This window comes from Rhizophagus irregularis, chromosome 21, assembly GCF_026210795.1.
Source record: "Rhizophagus irregularis chromosome 21, complete sequence".
NCBI classification, from domain to species: domain Eukaryota; kingdom Fungi; phylum Glomeromycota; class Glomeromycetes; order Glomerales; family Glomeraceae; genus Rhizophagus; species Rhizophagus irregularis.
Window position 1 is genome coordinate 273,967 of NC_089449.1, and position 15,688 is coordinate 289,654.

General features: G+C 24.2%; 1 protein-coding gene across 1 annotated transcript; it reads right to left on the reverse strand.

The window, feature by feature from the left end:
* Nucleotides 1-1,050: 1,050 nt before the first annotated feature.
* On the reverse strand, nucleotides 1,051-14,564 carry OCT59_013477 (uncharacterized protein; the record flags this gene model as incomplete). Its single annotated transcript, XM_066141545.1, has 13 exons — nucleotides 1,051-1,068; nucleotides 1,155-4,374; nucleotides 4,449-5,498; nucleotides 5,582-5,675; nucleotides 6,088-6,142; nucleotides 6,222-6,756; nucleotides 6,832-6,988; nucleotides 7,068-7,194; nucleotides 7,266-7,353; nucleotides 7,496-8,433; nucleotides 8,809-10,687; nucleotides 10,766-12,712; nucleotides 12,808-14,564. 13 exons carry the CDS (start codon nucleotides 14,562-14,564, stop codon nucleotides 1,051-1,053), a joined length of 11,865 nt encoding a protein of 3,954 aa, XP_066001675.1.
* Nucleotides 14,565-15,688: the final 1,124 nt, after the last annotated feature.

Sequence of the window (15,688 nt, forward strand, 5' to 3'; positions counted from 1 at the left end):
AACCTACCAACTACAACTCCATTACCTTCAGAAGCACTGAATATTGTACCGTATTTTGCGGTATATAAGCACCCTCTTTTTGGCCAAGATCCTCATAATTCTGACCGTGGTGCTTATTTTCGGGGGTGTTTACTTACCGCAAAATACGGTAATCGGAACAGTTAGTGGTATTGTGGGTACCGCACTTATTATTATGGATTTGAATTTTTGGTTATATACGAAATCAAAGAAGACAAAATTATGAGAATTCTCGTTAATAATATACAAAACCAAGATGGCATTTTGAGAATTCCCAGTGATATCATATTATTACTGAAGGAAGAAAAACCAGGATATTATGATAAGAATTTCTGAAAAAAATTAGAAACTTTACAACTTATTAAACAAATAGAATTTTCAATATAAAAAGTTAGGTTTTTAGCGAAATGCGAATTAGGCTTTTAAAAGTATAAAGTTCCATGATGTATTATGATGTGTTGTGCCTTAACATGGCCTTAGCACGTTAAGTGCGTTAAATGCGTTAGGTTTCGCGTGTATGGGGCTAGTTACTGTATATACGATAGTTCACATACAGTAATTCGCATAATTCGTTTATCCAAAAGAATTATCCAAAATATCATCGGTGGTGATGATCACCACTACCAAAATTAGGGTGGAATTCCGGGCAGGGTTGAATGAAATTCTGCCTGAAATTTCTCCCTAATGCTGAGCGTATAGTGACGATCACGACTGGTCGACACGACTGGTGGGATGAACGATAAGACCTTAATAATTTGAAATAAACACTTTATGAGTTGCAATAACGACAAAATTCTTGTACGCAATAAAAATTAACTGGTAGAATTTCTTAAAAATGATACTTAATCGAATACACTTTATACATTTTATAAAATACAAAATATAGAAAACGTTTATTTATTTATTTATATATATATATGTATACATGAAATAATAGATATTTGAAAAAAAAACATAAAAAAAAAATAATAATAAACTAAATGAATCAACTATTTAAATTTTTTAACATTTATCTTCTTTATTTCCAATTAATTAAGTAGATACAGCCTTCTATTAAAAATAAATAAATAAATAAAAGTTAATAAAATTATAATCAATTATTTATTATATATAATGTCAAAAAAAATATACATTACCTCAATTTCATTAATAATATAAATATAACAATTATAAGTATGAGATACCAATAAACAATTTGGAAATAAATTTTCAATCAAATCTTTCTTAATATAATCTGGCCATAAATTTAAAGTAAAATCTAAGAAAAAAATATTTAAATTTATATTTTCAATATTTGTTGTTGTATCAATTGATAAAAATCTATAAATAAATCTTTTTAAAGCAAGTAAAAATTCTGTAGCAGGAATTAAATCATCATCTTGATCAAAGTAATCTATAAAATTATTAATAGATTTCTTCATTTGTTGAGATAAAGTAACTTTAAATTTATCATTAATATTATGAATTATTGAATTATTAACATTTTGTTCTTCAATTAATTCATATAATTCTACAATATGTTTTAATGAAAAATCACTAAATATTTTATATTTTGAAGTATCAAGTTTCGCTAATTTTAACCATTGATTAACAAAATCCATTATAAGCATATCACTATGACTAATAGATAATTCTTTTATAAAACTAAGAATTATATCAAAGATTGAAAGTAATTCAAATAAATCAATTGAATTTCCAGGATTTAAAGTAAGAATTGGTTGAAACATTGTTAAAACTAAGGTCGTTTTTTCCACGATAGGTTCTTGTGGTAATGATTTTTTCACATCAAAAAGAATTCTTGGAGAATTATAAAATAATTCATTTTTAAAAGTAAAATTTTTCAAATAAAATTGATTCTCTTCTAATCTTTCAAAATGAACCTTATTATTAACTAATTCTTTAATAAGTAACATTTCAATTTGTTGTAAATCAAAGAAAAATTTTGTTTCATCTTCAAAAATTCTTTGACTATATCGTGAAATAATCTTTTCGTCCCCTTCAAAATTAATAAAATTAATATCTTGAGCTTGACTAACTTTAATTGATTTAGAATCAAATAAATTTGGAATATTAATAACATTATCCAAAAATTCATTTTGTAATCTTAATAAAGATTCCAAAATCGTACATAAATAAATTCCTAAATTTTTTTGTTCAATTAAACCGAAAATAATAGGTCTTTTAATATCCATTAATGGTTTATCATGAGATAATTCTTTAGAATCAATTATATGATTAATTACAATATTCCAACTTAATTCAAATTCATCATATAAAGATTTTAAATTTAAAGTATCACCAGAAGATTCTTTTTCAATAAATTCACGAAATGTCATTGTATGAGCCAATTTTCTTGTTAAATTATATTCAAGTTTTGAATTTAAAATCATTACGAATTTAATGATTGGTTGGAGATGTTTGAGAAGTTTTAATTTTTCACAATGATTAAAATATATCGATAAGAATGGATGATTGTCTAAATTATATTTGAATTCACTATAATAAAAAGAACGAAAATCTTCAAATTTCACTTTTCTAATCGGGTTATAATATTTTGGAATATTAATAATTAATTCATCATCAATATCATCTTCAATCCATGGAAAAATATTTCTTAATACTTTGATTTGATTCAAACTTATTGTAACTCGTGATTTTTGAATTAAAAAACAATGTTGAAGTTTTCTAATATTTGGATGTTTGATTTTTAAACAATTATTAATATCATTAATTAATGATTTTGATAAAATATTTTCTTCCTTCTTACAATAATCCAATAATTTAAATGAAAATTCTTTAAGAAATGCTACTGAAATCATACGTTGAAAATTTGAATTTTTTATAAAAATTTCAACCGAATTTTTAAAATAAGGAATCAATTTTTTTAATTCAAAATCATTAAAAATTTCTTGAATTATTTCACAACAAATTTCAATCATATTATTATCAAAATTTTGAATTTCAAAAAATTCATTAATTGCATTTAATCTAATTGATTTTTTTAATCCTTGTTTAGGATTATTAATTAAATTGAAAAATATTCCTTCTTCCACTTGATTTTCTGTAATGAATATTTTTTCTATTATTTCTTTAATTAATTTAAAAGGTTTTCTTATAAATAAATTTTTATAAAGATTTAATCGAACTTTTGATTCTAATGGAATAATTTCAAGACTTCTTAATATAAAAGATCTTATATTATTTATAATTATTTCATTATTATAATTATAATCTAAATGATTAAATATCAAATCAATTATTTCTGTTGTAATAAATTCTTGTTTTTTCCCTTTTCCTAAATAAATTATTTCTTTGATTTTATCCAATGGAATTAATTTGATTTTTAATAAATCATTACATATATATAATAAAGGAAGTCTTGATAATTTTTTCGTATTATTTAATTTTTTAATTAAAGTTAATAAGATATCAATCTCTTTTTCACATTTCTCTTTATAACAAATTTTTTGTAATATAAGATTAATCGATTCTTTAAAAAGAAATTCTTCAAGTTCACCGTATTTTATAAAATCTTCTTTAGCTTTTTTAAATATTATTGGAAAATTTTCAATTAATTTTAATTGAATTAAAATACTTTCTGAATGTTTCCACCAATAAATATGAAGTAAGAATGGATTAGAACTTATTTCTTCCCCATTTATATTTTCAATAATAAAATCTAATTCTTCTTTTTTAATCAATTTTTTTATATTATGAGATATTATTTTAATAAAATCATTATAATATAATTCTGAATATTTTTGTAATGTTATAAAATTTGGTTTGATTGATAATAAATTATTCTTAAATTCTTCTATATGATCATCTTCTAATTTTGTACGTAATTCTCCAGTTTCTTCATCAATATTATCTAAATCTTGTTTTAATATATTTAATTCTTCTTCATAATAAATTTTATAAAAATTAATTTGATTAAAAAAATTATAAGAAAATGGAAATTCAAGTTCTTTAATCATTGATGTTATTATATATTTATTAGAATTTGGTTCCGATAAATTATTAATATTTATAATTGTATTATCCAAAAAACATTGTTTCCATAATTCTAATAATTCCATTTTCTTTTCATGTTCTAAACAATTTTCAAGATTGAAAAAAGTTTTTGTTGCTGATAATTTTTCAATTGAATATAATATTTTTGTTATGGTATTTTTAAGAATTATCATCACATAATTTTGTAATGCAAGTGAAAAACATGTGAATTGATTTATATAATCTTGATTTTTGGCTACTTCATATTTCCAATCATTACAATTTTCTGAAATCCAATTAAAGGTTTTTGTTTTGATGTATTGACTTAAATTTTCATTACGTAAAATTTCTTTGCTTATCACGCTAAAAAGTTATATATAATTTTAGTAAACATAATAAAAATATAATTAATTATAAAATTAAATTATCATTCTTACCTGATATAATTTTCGTTAGAGGTCGGATACTTGATACAAGAAAAACACCATCCTAATTTATCTTTTAAAAATTTTTCAAATGGCATACTAGAAGTAATTAATTTTCTAAATATTTTTGAATTTAATATATCATATAATGATTTATCATAAAGTTTATTTAATTTTATATCACATTGTTCCAATGATTCAATCGTAATTTGTTTCCATCCAGGTATGAAATTTGATATTAAATTTCGTTCATAATCTCTTCTAATATGATTTATTAAACATACAATTTTCGTAGGTCCTCTATTAATTAAATATTCATTATGATACTTTTCAATAATAGATTTTGTTAATTTAATATATCTTGAATTTGTTAATGTTGTTGCTTCACATTGAATAATTAATATTTGATCGTCCGATTTGAAAAAGAAATCTTTCACTCGTTCTGAAAGTCGTGCTTCGGTCTTGAAAATTGATAATTTATATATTTGACAACTTGCAATTTCTCCTAAACAAGATTCGATATCCACGTTTAAATCAGAGAATGTATTGACAATTACTAAATCTCCTCCAATAGTATTTTTTATATTAAATAAAGATTCGAAATAATCACAAAGATCATCATGAAATTGTTGACAAAAATAAATGTCCTTTAGCGTGGTAATTTCGTCCCTTTCTAAAGCTGATCGTTCAATCCTTAAAACTCCATCCGAAGATAATACTGAAATTAACCTTTCCTTGCACTTCATTAAAATCTCATCCCGATTAGTGTAACGATTGTCTTTTGTATTTTCTAATACTAAAGTTTGTAACGATTCATCCTTATCAAAACCGAAGAAAAGTGCAAATTTACTAGTATGTAATTGAATCGTAGGATCATTTCTAAAAGTATACATTTGCCCTATCCAATCTTTCAATTCCCGAATAAGTGATTGTTGTTTTTCGTCAAGAACATCGTTAAATGATAATGTATGTTTTTCAAATCGGTTGAGAAGTGATGGATCAGTTGAAGATAGATTTTTCTCGTCCATTACAATAATGCATTTAAATTTTGATGGAACGTAACTAATACAATTACGAAATAATTATTATTAAAATCACTTGAATCACTTGAATCACTTGATACAATAATAAATTCTTATACTTACAACATAGAGTTGGAACATGCCCCTAGTCCGACACGTGACAAATGTTTATCGTTTACCTCGATATAATTCTTATCCCATAAGGCATAAAGACTTGCTATTAAATATGTAAAATAAAGACGGTAAGTATATGTTAGTAGTATTCCAGATGTAGTAGTATGTAGTAGTTACGCCAGACGTAGTAGGATTGTGCCAGATCAATTAAAAGGTATTCGTATCATAATTGCACGTTGACTCGGAGCATATACTATATACCCGACCCGACCCGACCTGGTCCGACCCGAAAAAAATTTCGCCCGAACTCGCCTCGGATCACGATCAAATACATCTCAACTCCGGTCACCTTTGAATATATCGCGTAATTTCGAACGGTCGAACCATTCCTTATTATAGTTTATTCCATCTTCCAATCTCTCAATTCTCTTAATTGATCTGGCATTATCTCTTATCCCTTATCCTGTTATCCCTTCCCTTATCCTAGTTAATAAAAAAAAAATAATAAAAGTTACCGTAAACCATTTCCAAATCTGTAAGAATTAATGGGTTTCCTGTTTCAACACACGCCTAAAAAGAAAAAGAGATAAAAAAATAAGTATCGTTTCTTCCATAATTGAATAATAATGAAAATTTTACTTTTACTTACAATGATTTTTTTCAAAACATCACAATAATAATCTTTACTATCATCAGGGAATTGTGAACCTATAATTACAAGTGGATTCATTCCGCTTTTTTGTAGTTGATTAACCAATAAACTTAGGGTTGCTTCACTTTTACCGATAATCATCAAATGACGTGAATCAGGATCATTCAAATTTGACTTAATTAATTGTATCGGTTTAAAAGACCATGAATAATTCTTATCATCATCAAATAATATTTTAACGATATTTTTAAAATATTTTTCCCATAATTTGATATTATTTTCTAATCCACCAAAATTACGAGCCAATGCCATTTGAGTATCCGCTAACGTAAATTCATTTGATGAAAGTCTTTTAATTAACGAGTAATAATCTCGAAGACCGTAGAAATTGGGTAAAGCTTGACATTGTTGTTCATAATCCGAACATGATTTAGCCAAGGTTTCTATAATTCCAATTTTACTGGATTCAATGTTATTGGTATTTAAAAAGTGTTCAGATATATCTACTAAATCATCTAGATCGAACCGAGGACTGTAAAAATAAAATAATTATATTGAGTATTAAAAGTTAAGGGATAAAAATTTATATGTGACAAAAAGAATTCACCTTTGTACAAGTAACGCTCGACTACTTTTAACGATATTTAAACGCCAATTGGATAACCCAACAAATGATACAGTTGGTCCCGTTGCTGGATAATTTGGTTCGAGTAAAGTATGAAGTAACCTTAATGGATCCGAAGAACTTGATTCAGCAAATCCAACTATAAAAAATATTGGAGAGTATTAAATAAACCATTACATGTTGCATATGTTGCATACGCGAAATAATGAAATATTTACCATTATCGAGCAATACTACGTTAATAACATCGGAACTTGTTTCTTGGTATTTATTAGCTTTTTCAAAAATCTTGGAAATTCCATCCATAGTGGAACTCGAAGAACATAGATATGGGTTAATATGAACCTAATTATAAATACAATTTAATATAAAAGTTATAAAAATGACGTTTTAAAAAAAAATTCTTTAATATATACTTTCGGTAAAGATTTAAAGTAATCATCATTAGACTCTGATCCACGTAAATTCGAACTTATTAAACGAAGAGCCAAAGATTTAGAGGACCTTTTATTTTAAATTAAAATGTTAATGAAACCGACAAAACATTAGTGAACCGACAACACATTAGCGAAACCGACAAAACATTAGTGAAACCGACAAAACATAATTAAAAAAAAAAAATTGCGATTTTTTTTTTGATACATACCCCGTTTCTCCAATAACAAAGATAGGAATTTTATTTAATATGCAAACAGTCATAACCAAAATATTCTCTAGTAAAGCTTCATTTTTAACTATATTATTTGAAATTTGCATCCTATTAATATAATCTTCTTGTTCTTCCCGAATGATTTTAGTAAAAAGTTTTTCTCCCATATAAATATTATGATTTTGAAATATTTGACCTATTTCGTAACGATATTGTTTACGTAAATCTTGTTCACATAATCTAGAATGATAACAAATACTCAATGCTAAAACATAGGATCTATATATTAAAATAGGACCTTCATTTGATGGGTATTTATGTCCTTTTTTATATGTTGGACGATTATTAAGGGATTTATAAAAGAATTTTACTAATGTTATAACTCGTTTCACATCACGTAAACTAACACTATATGGTTCTTCAACTTTTCGTATAAAATTTTGAGAAGTGGATATTAAATCGACAAGTATAGGTTGTGATAATTCTTTTAACTCATTTTTAACCATAATTTGAATATATCTACATTCATCTTTTGGTTTCAGGATATCATAATTCCATAAATAATCTGAGATTTGTTCGGGAAGTGGTTTGACCTGATAAATAAGATCGCCTCTTTCTTTGTACTTTTTAACGTTTGTTACACGACCATCTTCATTTTGAACGCGAGGACGGTATGGATTACAGGAAGCGAATAATCGAATATTTGAACTTATCGGTTTACCCCGAAACATTCTATTAGATATTAAATCCGCAAGTAAACCTAAATAATTACATGTGTTAAATTCATCAAATAATAACCAAATTTCTTCTTTTTCTGATTTTTTCAAAGCTTCCGATATAAAGTTTACTATAGTTTCTTCTTCGATTCCATCATAAAGATTAAGAGATCGATATTGAACTTTTATCATCAAAGCCAAATGTGCAATTAAACTTGTCTAAAAATTAAAAAAAATTGAACGTAAATTAACAAAATTGAACGTAATTAACAAAATTGAACGTAAATTAAACAAAATTGAACGTAAATTAAATAAATTGAACGTAAATTAAACAAAATTGAACGTAATTAAACAAAATTAAACGAAATTGAACGTAAAATAAACAAAATTGAACGTAAACAAAATTGAACGTAAATTAAATGAAATTGAACGTAAACAAAATTGAACGTAAATTAAACAAATTGAACGTAAATTAAACGAAATTGAACGCAAACAAAATTGAACGTAAATTGAACGTAAATAAACAAAATTAAACGAAATTTAACGTAAATTAAACAAAATTAACGAAATTGAAATAATAAAAATTTACTTTACCTTTCCACATCCCGCTTCACCACAGATAACAACCGGAACGTTCGCATTTACTCTTAAAAGTATTACCGCCATCTTTATCAAATTATCACTAGATAAGACGTATTCCGATTTCATTCCTTCTAATTTCGTTAAAATATCATTTGAAAACATAGTATTATAATCATCAAAATCTCCACTAATTGCTTGACTCTTTAATAATAATTTAATATTATCAGGAATTTTATTCTTATCTTGATATAAAATAGTAAAAGAATTAAATTCTCGAGAATTAAAAAACATTATTTTATGATCCGCGTGATCAAGATGAGCGCTTTTATCTTCGTCCATTATAGATGTCTCCTTGAATTTAGTTGCAAAATCCTTTGAAACTTTTATTAATGATTTAACTATGATTGATCTAATATTTGATGTTCCTCTTGTTCCTCTCACGCTCGCGTTTGAATTGTTTGATTCGTTTGATTCGCTCAATTTTAGATTATTCATTGTACTTGATGAAAATCTAATTAATTGATCAGCCAAGACGTTAACAAAAATCTCAATATTTCTAAATGAAGTAATATTATTATCATCTTTGAAAAAATATCTCATAATAAGATTTCGACAAATTTCTTCCGATAAAGGATTTAAATTATTAAATATGATCTCTTTCTTATCAATTTCCCCAAAATCACATGAATTTAAATAATGACATACAATTTGAATTGGACTTGATATTTCTTGTGAAATTTTAAAATTTTCTATATTCCAAGATAAATGTTTAAAAGGTAAGAATTTTAAAATAGGAAGACAATTAAGTAATTTTTGTTTTACTGATGATGCTATTTCAATATAAATAAAAGTTTCCGGAATAGAAACGATCAAATTTTTATAAGAAACAATCTTAAAAGTTAATAATTCGAATAAGAATAAATTCACATCATCCGGATAATCAGTTGATAAAATATTAATATGTAAACTTTCTATATCTTTAAGATTATATTCTTTAAGATTATTTAAAAGATATTCAAAATTCATATTATCACTAATTAAGAAATTACGAGAAAATTTTTGTTTAGAAAAACTATTATCTTTAATCCATTCAGTTTTTCCTTGACCGGATAAATCTGAAGAAACGCATAAAACTTTTGGACATAATTCTCGATAAATATCTTGCATCATTTCAATATTCAACCCATTTATCTCATTTATCTCCAAAATTTCCAAAGAATGTTGATCCAAAATATATTGAGATTTTCCTGATTCTCGATGACATAAAAGTACTAATTGATAATTTTCATTTCTATATTCCAATTCTTTAATATAATTTATTAAATTATATTGTGAATCAAAATCCAAAGATTCTATATTAACAATACAGAATAAATTATTACTATAACCATTATCTGAAGCGAAGAAACATCTTTTAATAAAAATTCCAATCTCCTCAATTGTAGTTGAAGAAGTACATAATAAAAGTTGCCATGGTTCAGGATAATAACCATTATTAACATATAATGACATTATTATACTTGGAATTAAAGATTTATCATCATAAACGGTAATAAATAATCTATTATCTTTAATAATATCATCAGGAATTACTTCTTGTTGAATTATTTGCCATTGTTTTGGAAGATTTTTAAAAATATTTTCCAATCTATAACCAATTTCACAAAGTAGACCAAAATAATCGTTCGATACACGTGAGATTCTTTTTATTTCCTTACGAGATGGTAATTGAGCGTTACTATTTACGAATTTAATCAACGCCTTGCATCTTTGTTCATTTTCTTTATCCAAGTTTTCCGACGAGAAATAATCGTAAAATTCCAAGATTTGATTAGGAGAAAAGAGCGTTAAATAATAACAATTTTTTTGAACTTTATTCACTATATTATTCCTAAGAAATAATAAAAAAAAACTGATCAATATATGGGTAAAGTCTACGTTAACAAGTAAATTAATAAATTATAGTTACCATTTTTCTAAATCGTCATTTAAGAATATAAGAAATCCTTTAATATTTTCCGCTCCTTTTATTTTCTTTTCAAACTTTTGATAATTAAAATGACCATTTCGTATTAATTTAGTGGTAACATTGATGATTTTTTGAATAATATCAATTAAATCAATGAAATCATTTGTAACTTTTGATTTTTTCATTAAACCAACTTTTTCTCTTAATTTCAAAATATAATATAGATCGTAAGTATTATTAAGTATAATTGAACATTTATGATTTTTCTCATCATAAAAAAATAGAAAAATTCCATCAGAAATGATCTTTTTAATCTTTCTCGTATTAATTTCCTCAATATTTGAAACGTTATGATAAAAATTTTGTAATTCATCATTATTATTACACAAAATGAACTTATTAATTAAACTAGGATCCTTGTTAATAATAATTGATAATTCTTCCAAAAATTCAACAACATTTTTCATTTTCTTGTTAATGATTGGATAAAAAATTTGTTTAATTTGAATTAAAGAAAAAATCATATCCTCTTGAATAAGAATTTGATCGTCATCATCGTTAATATTATTAATCAAATTTTTAATTTCATCTTCAGAAATTATTGTTAAAAAATCCAAGAAATTCTTTGAATTCATTGATAATTCTTTTATTAAAATCCAACAATTTTCATTAATTTTATTAAAATTCTTTTCAAGATGATCAATAAATGAATTAACATTTTCAAGTAATAAAGAATTATCTTTTAAATTCTTAATAGATTTTGATATCCAATTATTTTCCATTCGTTTTAATTGTAAAATTTTTTCAATTTTTTCCAATAATTCAAATCTTTCCAACATTTTAGGAAATTTTAAAAGATTTTCTATAATTTGTAAAAGTTTTAAATTTTTTTGAGGATAAAGTTCCTTATTTAAATCAAATTCTTCATTAATATTCTTAATATTTTTCCAAAATAATAAAGCATCATAACTTCCAATTTTTTCATAATTCTTAAATTTTTTACACATAGAAGTATAATAATTAAAAACTGAAGGAATTAATTTTAATGCTATATATTCAACATTTATAATAGTATTATTATCTTTTTGTAAATAAATTTCAAAAACATTTTTAAAAGTTTGAAAATTAATAAATTCATAACATCTTTCAGCGCTTAATAAAATTTTATCATGAAATTTCCAATAATTTGATTTAATTATTTGATATAATTTTACTTTATCTAATTGTAATTCTTGTTGTTGTATATCTTTAATATAATCATTTACGTCATTTACTTTTTTTGACGTACAAAATGTTTGATAAAATTTTTTTAATTGTTCCAATCTAATTAAATGATCATCATATAATATTCTAATAACAAGAATTTCATCTTTTATCATATTAAAATGATTTGATAAATATTCATCTGAATATTTTAAAATTTCTTTTAATAATTTTATATTTATCTTTTTTTCCAATAATAAATTATAAAGTTCATAAATAGACATTTTAATATGTTGAATATATGAATTTTGTTCAAGTTTTTCAACGTTCCCGGTAGCGGTTAAAATAATTTTCCAAAATTTACTATATTTAAGAATGAACAAATATTCTTCAGATTCAGTAGATGCGGTCGTAGATGTAGATGCGGTCGTTGATGTAGATGCGGTCGTTAATGCGGTCGTTGATGTAGATGCGGTCGTTGATGCGGTCGATGCGGTCATTGATGTTGATGCGGTCGTTGATGCAGTCGATGCGGTCATTGATGTAGATGCGGTCGTATATGCGGTCGTAGACGTAGATGCGGTCGTTGACGCGGTTGACTGATTATTAGACAATACGGTCGACAATACGGTCGACGATACGGTCGACGATACGGTCGGCGATACGGTAGACGATACGTTCGACTGATTGTTCGACTGATTTTGTAATAAGAACATGATATAACATAAAATATCTTCACACATCCTAATCAACGAAACAAAAAATATTAATATTAGATATTAGCGAAACCAAATTTTAACGTAAAATCAAATTATATAACCGTAAATCGTAAAACTTACGTATTTGGAATATCCAATGGAAATTTAAATGTTTCAATTTCATAACCACAAATTATAATTATCATATCCATTAATTGATCATTAACTTTTTTAACCGATTTGTTTAATCTTTCTTTGGAAATTTCGATAAATAATCTTTTAATATCTTGTTCTTTTAATTTCATCATAGATTTCGTCGCACCCAAAATACAATAATCTGAATAATCTTTCATCTTATCTAATATAATGGATGATATATCATTCCAAATATCAATTCTTTTACAAATAAAAGGATAAATATAATCTAATAATTGAAATATGCTGATCGCGTGTCTACTTTCTTCTTCCGGAGTATTTTTAATACCTAATTTAAGTAATAATAATTTTATCCAATTTCTACAAATTGTTGGAACACTTTTATCGTAAAAACCTTTATGTAACCAATAATATAAAATTCTTGGAAAATTTTCTAATAATAATTTATTATGAGAATTTGAAATTGATTCTAAACAAGTTAAAATATCATCATCATTCCATTTTAAATCATCAAATTTAAAAATTTCCATTAAAGCGATAAGATTTGGATTTTCCCAAGATTTATCCTTTTTACTAAGTAAGTTTAAAATTCTTTTTCTAAAAAGATAAGAAACACGATCATGAAAATCTTTTGGTATATTTGTATGATGATATAATAAAGTAATCGTATCACTATTAGAAATAAGTTCTTGAATTCTATTAATAAAATATTGAGTAATTTGTTTATTTCTAATAAGTAAAATATTCCAAACTTGAAAAATGGATTCCATATTTTTACATAATTTTAATAACCATTGAAGAATTTTTAATTTATTTTCAAATAATTCTACATCATTATTAATATGAGATTTGATTTCTTTCAAATATTTTTCATCAAATTTAACTTCTTTTAAATTATTTAAAAAATTATAATTCGGATCAAATTCTTTTATAATATTAAAAATTATGAGCCAATCCAATTTTGTTTGTGAAGAATTATGTTGAATTAAACATAATAAAGCCTTATTTATAATGTGATGATCATCATCTTCATCATCATCATTCGATAAAATATCTTTTTTATAATTTTTAAAAGATTGAATTAATAAATTTGATTGAAAATTTATAGGTAATTTAAATTGAGATTTTGAATTTTCTTTTTTAATATGATAACCTAAAAGTAATGATAAAAAAATTCTTTGTTCTTTAAAAGTATTTTCTTTAATACTTTCTTTAATTATATAATTTAAATCTGAAAATTTAATTGTAAGATCCTTATATAATAATAATAATCTTTTATATTCTAAAATACTTTGTTTTAAATTATGATTTCTTATATTATTATAAATATAATCAACGAAAACATAATCTTCAATATTATTATTATCAATTTGATATTTTTTTAAATCAGGATTATTTCCATTAATCCAAATATCATAATGATTTTTTTCATTAATATTTAATTTACGTCTTTTACCATCATTATAACAACCTTCACTTATAATTTTAGATTCTTCTAAAAATAAAAGAGTGGAAGGAATATTAATTGAATAAGTATAACTTCTTTCTAAAATTTGTGTATTAGAAAAATCGATAGGGTCAGATTGCCAATAAGTAGGATGATTAATATATGGTTTATGAAGTTTTACTATAGGTTTCTTCCATTCTCCTAATTCTGGTCCATCCCCAAGAATAATAGGATTTCCAAGTTTATCTATATTTGTTGGTAGATGAACGTGAAATGTTATTGGATTATTTTCCATGATAACAAAAAAAATGTATCAGAATATCAAAATGTCGATATCAGGTAAAAATTTTTTAAAATTTTTTTTAAAAAAAAAAATCAAAAAAATTATGAGAAATAAGATTTTACAAATTCAGACACTTTTTTATTCTTGTCGTTAATCAATTCCTAAAAATAATAATAAATGGTTCAAAGTTTGCCAATTGATGAAAAAACATTTATCTTTTTTGAACGCAGCTGCATAATCCATTATCGGTAAGTTAAGAATCAAAAAAAACTAAAAAAGATGTGCACAAAAAAATAAATAATCACATGAACATCCAAAATGACCAAAATAACAGGTTTTTTTAAAAATATAGTCTAGTTATTTTTTATGGCTTTGCTATTATATAAACTAGTATATATATATATAATATATACAAAGTTTTTAAGGCCTTCGTATATGTCTATATAATGCAATAGCTTTCCTATTTGGTGTATTTGAAAGTAATAAGTTATTAGAATTATTAAAATAATAATTACAAACTAAGGAAACATAAACATATATACTCTACTAGTCTACTCTGATGACTTTTCTCCATTTTTCGGGAATAACCGAGAATTCCTTCATATTAAAACGAGATCATCCATTATAATCGTGAGAATTTTTAATAAGTCTATTTATATACTCTCTGATGTTTTGAAACGGATTTTCCCAGTGGGCGTTAATGTGTTAATGTCAAAAATCATTTCACATGATAAAATGATAAACCTCGGCCATTTATACGTTTCAACGATCTTGCCTTATGGGTTTTACTGAAAATTAAATCTAATGTCACACGACATGTTTTAAATGTTTCTTTTCAATGAAGACATATGAGACATATGGGAACCTATTGATAATGTACTCTATTATATTATGTAATATCTGTTATTACTATCTATCGAAACTGTCTGCATTATCATTATTAAAAAAAATATTTACTTTTTTTATTAATAGATTAAATAATAACAAATATCTATATTTATATATATTGATTTTGCGGCGTTCATTTGTTATTGAAAGTCCGTTTGTTCGTATTCGTATTCGCTGTTCATTTGTTTGATATTATATTCGGTCTCCAGATCGTTACCTGATTACTTTTTATTAATATTATGATAAAA